Raw genomic sequence first — 6,753 nt, 5'->3', positions numbered from 1 at the left:
AGCACCGCACAACGCACAGCCCTGCACACAGCTCGGGGGGCACAGCGTGCTCCCCATGGCAGCACCGCAAAGTACAACTCCTCCAGCCCACGAGCAGACAGGGCACAGGTCAGACCCAGCCAAATCCTCAGATGGGCAAAGCGCAGTCCAAGCATCTTTGCACCCGTGGGATGCAGTGCACAGGAACCTCTCACAATATGTGCACCCCCACCAGCTCCAATCTGCCTGCCCCTGTGCCATGGGCATCACACAGAGGCACACGTCTCCTTCCTCGCCCAGTGTGACCAAACCTCCCATTCCCCATCGGCACCCCGTGCAGAAATTCATGCACACAGAGCTAAAGGGTGCATGAACGTGCCGGGCACAGAGACAGCCGCAAGGTGCACAGCACCCCAGATCCACACTCGTACCAATGCTCCCTCCAGCATCAGAGCCCAGCTGCCAGAGGCTGCGGTCCGCCCTTCCTCCCCTTGCTGGGGGCTGGTTTGGGCACTCCCTTCCAGCTCAGAGCCGCCATCTGTCCTGTCCTGTCTCCTCCCCTCTCCTCCCCTCTCAGCACCAACTCCCACAACTCTGCAGAACTCCTTCTGATGGCCAGACCGGGCTCCAGCCGTGCAGAGACCCAGCCACAGAGAGGGCCCCCGCTCCAAGCCCCCCGGCAAGCAGCTCTCTGGCCGCAGCACGCACACGCTCACACAAGGACAGCTGCAGAGTCACCGCAGAGGGACACAGATCCACGGGAACAATAGCAAATGCACACAGCGAGAGGCACACACACACACTGGACTTCTCCCAGCCCGGAGGCGCGCTCTGCTCCTGCCCAAGGACAGCTGGCAGGGCTGATGTGCAGTGCGCTGGCATGTAACGCCGGTCCCCACTGATGTCATCCTGTCACCCGCGCTCGGAAAGCATGTGGGGATGCAGCCCCTTGCTGCCATGGGAGAAGGGGCTGGCTGGGGACAGCCACTGCTAAGAAGCTACCCCCCCCAACTTGTCATCCCTCTAATCTGCAGCCACCCTGGTCCCAATGAGACCACCGCTGCTGCCGCTGCTTGTCCTGTGGGTGCCGCAGCTCCTGGGAACCCTGGCAGAGGTAAGCCCTTGTCTCTTCAACCCCCCATTTGTCCATGCAGGCTCTTGGCTCCAAGCTCGCTGGCGGCAAGGGGCTTTGCATAGTCCTACCCCGCTGAGGAATGACGGCATATTTCTGGGCTGCCTCTCCAGCCATGCAGCTGCACCAAATTAGCGACGTTTGCAATTACGAGCTGGCTCTTTTCTCCACTTCCCCCCCCCGCCCCCGCCATGCCCTCTCGCCCCAGCGCCTGGGATCGGAGCGTGTTACTGCTGCCATGGCTGCACGGCTCCTTGCCCCAGGAATTGGCTGGCTGCTATTCCCAGGGGTCCGGAGCCCCTTTGCTCCCACACTCCCAAAAGCACTGCAGTCGGTGGGGGAGCCAGAAATGAGTCAGCCAGCAGAGCCGAGGGGGAAATAACTAAAGAAAGATGATTGCTCCTCTGTGGCTTGTTGCGGGACAGGGAGTGGGCAGAGATACTTCCTTTAATGTGGAGGGAACTAGCCTTAACCTAAAGCAGGGCACACCCTGCTCACAAGCAGACTGTGGGGAGACGGGTGTCCCACGAGTGTGCTCAGCACCCGCTGTGGTGTGGAGGGTGCTGGGTGCTCTGGAGCTCTCAGCTTTGCAGCCTGTGGGGAATGGCAGCTGGACTGAGGTCTGGGGTCCCTCCATCCTCCCCCCCATGATCATGGGAAGGCGGGGTGCCTGTAGAGGGAATGTGATTGCCAGCGCCTGGCCAGAGCTCCCTCCCTCCCCAGATCTTCCCCTTGTGCCCTGGCTGTTTTGGTGGGATGTCTTCCCCTGTGGGCATGGCCCTATGTTGGTCTGCAGTCCCAGGACCCATGCAAAAAGCTGGGGCAGCCCACAAGCTATGTCCACTGAGTCTGTCTCCCTGCTTTGGCTAGGGGAGGGCGATGTGAGCAGTGACCTGGTCTCTCCTGGGAAAAGGGGTCACAGTCCCCAGAGGGTCACAGCCCCCAGATGCCATGGCAGGGTGGGAGCTGTGCCTGGCCAGCCTGACCCCTGGCATTGGTCTCAGCTCAGACCACCTCACCTTGCCCCTCTCTCACTTGACACCTTCAACCCCCCCAGGGTGAGGGATGCAACCGGACAGCACGGGCAGGGTTGGAGGAACAGGATGCACGCAGCGATAGAGGTAAGTCAAAGCAAAGAGGGTGGTCTTGGTGCCTGGGAGTGGTGAGATGAGCAGATGTGCTGGGCGAGGACTCCTGAAGTTAAGAGTAGCTTTGTAAATACTCTGCTTTCGACTTACTGCAGGCTGCAGATCATGGCCAGGGAAGGGGAGGGAGTCAGCCCCATCCTCATCCAGCAACCAGCCTTATGGGGGGCAGTGAGAGAGATGGTCAAGGCTCCAAGCTCTCTCCTTCCCACAGAGCATCAAGTGGGCTCAGCAGCAGCACAGCCATCGGTGCCCTGCATGGAGCCCCTGCAGCTGGCTGGGCAGGATCGTACTCCATGGGGCAGCCCCACAGCTGTGCCGAGCTAGCTGGAGAGCGGCACAGCCGTGCTCACCCTGCAGCCAACAAGCGCTGCTGTGTGCTTGGAGCCAGCGCGGTGCCCACAGGGCGCTGGCCTGTGCCGATGAAAAGTCCCAGATGATCTGCAGGCACCAGTCAGGGCATGGGGTGTACCTGGATGTGGCTGTCTGTGATGTGGTTAGCAGAGCTTATCTATGGGGACATGAGCAGCATTGTGATCATGGGCCTGAGGGCTGGAGGATGCCTCTGGCCCATTTTAGATATTAGTACATTTGTACTGCAGAGGTGAAGAAGATGATTGCCAAGTGACAGATGGAGGCAGGCGATGCAGTCTGTTGGAAACCCGAGAGAAGCAGACAAACATGGGTGGAGAACTCGTACCTTCATGAGATAAGAAAGAGCTTGCAGTGAAAAAACATCCCTGTTTGAATTCCACTCAGGGCACAACCCCACTGGCTGTCTTTAGGAGGAGATTAGCCATGCCCTGTGCTCCATGAGCTGCTGCGACTGGGTCTCTGCTGACAGCAAGGGGAGCCCAGGGCAGCTGGCCCAGGTGTAGACACCTGACCCATGGACACGCAACTACATTCAGATAACCCTTCCTAAGCAGTCTGTTCCTAAATCTGCACTTGAACTGCTGGGGGATGGCACTGAGAAGGCCTTTCCCAGGGGGACTATGTGCTCCTCTTTTGTGTCCACCTAACTTCCCCAATTCCCTTTTTGCACTCATTGGCTGAGTGAAGCTCTCAGCATGGCAGCAGGCTCCAAACGACAACATTGCATGAAACAGAAGTTGCATGTAGTTCTGAAACTGTCCAGCTTTGTGGGAAGGCCACACACAACACCTGAGCAGTCCCAAAGGTGCCCCTGCCCCTGGGGCTCACCCCACACTGCTCCTCTTTTGCTGTGTAAAGGCAGCCCCTGGGCAGAACTCTGGGGCAAGAGCTGTGCTTCTTTAAAGCTTTCTTGCCATGCCAGATCACATGTAAGCCTGTTACAACATGTTGCACATCCTAAATTTTAAGTGCTAATTATTACACAAATGTCGGATTAGCACTAGAGCTGTTCTGGTGTTTCCCAAAGGCTGAAAGCAATAGAGAGCTCGTGATTAACAGCAAGGCTGGGGATGTGCGTGATGATCTGCTAGTGGAGGCACGGGGAGGCAGAGATGGAGCCTCAAAGGGTCACGTTGCCAGCTTGGTCCCAACAGACAGGCTCTGTCTGGCTCCTGTTTGTGTAGGTGGTTCCTGAGCAACTCTAAGGGCAGGGATTCAATAGCAGTTTTGGCCACTGACCCACCAATTAGGCCAACCCCCGTACGCCACTTCCTTGTCCCCAGATGCTCTCCAACTGGCTGCCACAGCACCAGCCCTGCAGCCACAGCGTGCTTGGCCTTGCTGCAGCAAGGCCAAGGCAGGGACACACCTCAGCAGGGGGTTGTGCAAATCTCACCCCACATTTCCTCCACATACGCAGTGTCCTGCTCTTCCCATGTCATCTCTGCACTGAGCAGGACAGTGGGGAGTCAGTGTCCCGATTCCTCCAATGCAGCCTTTACCCTCTCCTCTGTCAGAGCCCACACAGAGACTATTGCAGGGAGCATAACAGCCCCACTGCCATATCCATCCTGCTCCCTCACTGGCCATTGTCTTGCTTCTGCAAGGTGGACCCAGAGCCCTTCCAAGTCTTTTTGGGATCTCAAATCAACCAAGGTGCTGAGCAATGGATTATACCCAGCCAGGGCAACTTTTCTGCCATAAACCAGGGCTCTCTGGACAAAGCATGTGATGGCCTGAAGCCTTCTGGTCTTTCTCTAGCAGACGAGATGCTCCATGCTTAGGAGCATCTCTTTCATGTGGTGCCTTTGACCCCAGTCCATGGGGGTTTTTGAACCTTCTTGTGTTTTCCAAAGGCTATTTGGAGCCCTTGGGGTTGGGGGGCCTGACTGAAGCGGGGCAGTGCCCATGGTGGTGGCCTGTGCCAAGGTGTGCAGCGAGGGTGAGCAGGCTGGGGAGCCTGGCCCTGCAGGCTGGCCACCCAGCAGCACCACAGCTCCCTGTTGAGGGTTTCGGCTTTGCCTCTACAGGGAGCCTCCTGAACGTCAGTGTGAGTGACCATGGCCGGTCGGACTCCCTCCTTCTGTCCTGGGATGAACCGGAGGGGGGTGCCAAGGGATATTCGCTCGCCCTCTCCTCCCTGGGGTCAGGCACGCTGCTGCAGAATGGATCTGCTGGTCCCAACATCACCAGCTTCTGGTTCCACGGGCTGACCCCTGGCATGCGCTACGAGATTGAGGTGACAGCCACGCTTGCCTGCATGGAGACCACCAGCCAGACAGTCACAGCACAGACAAGTAAGGGGTTCCCCAGGGACTGCAGAGGCAAAGGGTCTCGCTCCTACCAATGATCACACTGCTTTGGAGGGTGCAAAATACGGGTCTGTGTGGAGTCCCATGAGTTCATGGGGAGGTCGGGCCTTTCCTCACTTCCACGAGGATTAGGGTCCTTCCCTGGTCACCAGAGCCCCAGGGGTCATTCCCTCATCCATGTGCACATCCATGTGCACCTTGCATGGGCAGGGTTCATGCTATATCTTCTACTGGAATAATATAGTTAATGATGGACCAACCTACGATGTGGACTGCAGAGAGCTGAGGGGTGGAAAATGTCATGCCTGGAGGTCTAGAAAGAGCTACAAGGAAGTAGCATCTGCTCCATGATTTTGGCACATCTCTGTCAATCACTGGCTCACCCACCAAGCCTTGCTCTACGCCCTCCCTGGCTGCTGCCAAGGACTGGGGGAAGGGGGCAGGGCTGGTGAGCCCACAGCTCAGGTGAGGATGGCAGCCCTTGGCTGCATCTCTCCAGAAGATCCTTGAGTAAATCAGTGCAGGTGAAGGTGGAAAACCTAGAAAAGGAGAGTAGAGCTGGAGGGAGGGGTTGGCCAGCAGAAGGGACGGTGCCAGACAGCAGTGGTGGCTGCAGGGAGCAGGGGCTGGTGCTCCCGGGAAGGCAGGTGACAGGACTCACAGGGCCAGCAGGAACAGAGGACCTGGCAGCAGGTGAGCTCACAGGTAAGCGCTGACGGCTTCACCTTTCTCAGCGCACACCTGGTGTGTTGTCCCTGACCGAGCCTCCCTGCCCAGTTCAGAGTGACACTGCAGAGAGTGATCCAAAGGGGATGGTGCATCCCACACAACCCGTGGGAGACTGGTGAGCTGGCAGGGAGGTGATGAGGCTATGCTTGGGGGACTGGGTCCTGTGGAGCTGGCTGGCAGGACGTCACCAGGTGAAGGCACTGTCCCACCAGCCCTTGAGCAACCTGGCAGGTCAGGCATCGCCAGGCAACCAGCCAACACTGTCTGTGCCATGTCCGATGCAGGTCCTTCACCCGTCCGCAACCTGAGCCTGAGCAGCAACGGGAGCTCTGCCATGCTGCACGCCTCCTGGGCGCACGCCCACGGGCAGCGAGATGGCTACCACCTTGCCCTCTACCACAGCGACTCCCAGACGCTCGTGAGAAATGCGTCCATCCTGCCAAACGCCTCCACATTCCTGTTTGATGGGTTGCTGGCTGGCAGCGAGTATGCCTTGAAGGTCAGCACGCTGGCTGGATCCAGCCAGGCGAGCACCAGTATCCACCAGTGGACAGGTAGGGAGTGATGGGTGTGCCTGCCCAAGACGGAAGTGGTGGGAGAAAGGGTTTGGCAGGAGGGGTGCAGCACACGTGCCGGCTGGGCTGGCAGAGAGGGGGAGGAGGTCTCCAGGCTCGCGATGGGGAGTTTGTGTAGGATGGGGAACAGCTGGGAGTTTTTCACATCCCCGCTGTGAGCCCAGTGTGCCGGGCCAAGGGAAAAACCTCGCACCTCAGTCCTGCCTTGCAGGACCCGCAGCTTGGGTTTGTGTGCTCCATGTCCCCATGGGAGAAGGGCAATCTGGGGATCCTGGCAAAAAATCTTGGCTGGTGGGAGCTGCAGAAATGTTGCATTACCCAGGCTGCTGCCCCCTCTGCCCTGCAGCCTGAAAGAGCATGACAGTATGGAGGGACCTCAGGAGTCCCTCAGCCTGCCTGGGAAGGGACATGGGAGAGACATTCCTCAGCACAGCCCTGCCAGACCTTCAGCCCCCATGCCAGCACAGAGAGCAGCTGTGAGCGTAGGAGACCCTGGGGAGAGAGGA

The 6,753-nt window shown here is 58.6% G+C and overlaps 1 protein-coding gene across 1 annotated transcript in view; it reads left to right on the top strand.

The window, feature by feature from the left end:
• The first annotated feature begins 1,027 nt into the window (after positions 1–1,027).
• LOC127026197 (receptor-type tyrosine-protein phosphatase V-like) overlaps positions 1,028–6,753 on the top strand; it is a 36,484-nt gene continuing 30,758 nt past the window's right edge. The window contains 4 exon segments of the mRNA XM_050911317.1: positions 1,028–1,093; positions 2,169–2,232; positions 4,662–4,928; positions 5,957–6,226. Of these exon segments, the coding sequence (XP_050767274.1) occupies positions 1,028–1,093; positions 2,169–2,232; positions 4,662–4,928; positions 5,957–6,226 (667 nt within the window).

This window comes from Gymnogyps californianus, chromosome 27 (genome assembly GCF_018139145.2).
Source record: "Gymnogyps californianus isolate 813 chromosome 27, ASM1813914v2, whole genome shotgun sequence".
In the NCBI taxonomy this organism is placed as follows: Eukaryota; Metazoa; Chordata; class Aves; order Accipitriformes; family Cathartidae; genus Gymnogyps; species Gymnogyps californianus.
This window is presented reverse-complemented; position numbering and strand designations above follow the sequence as displayed.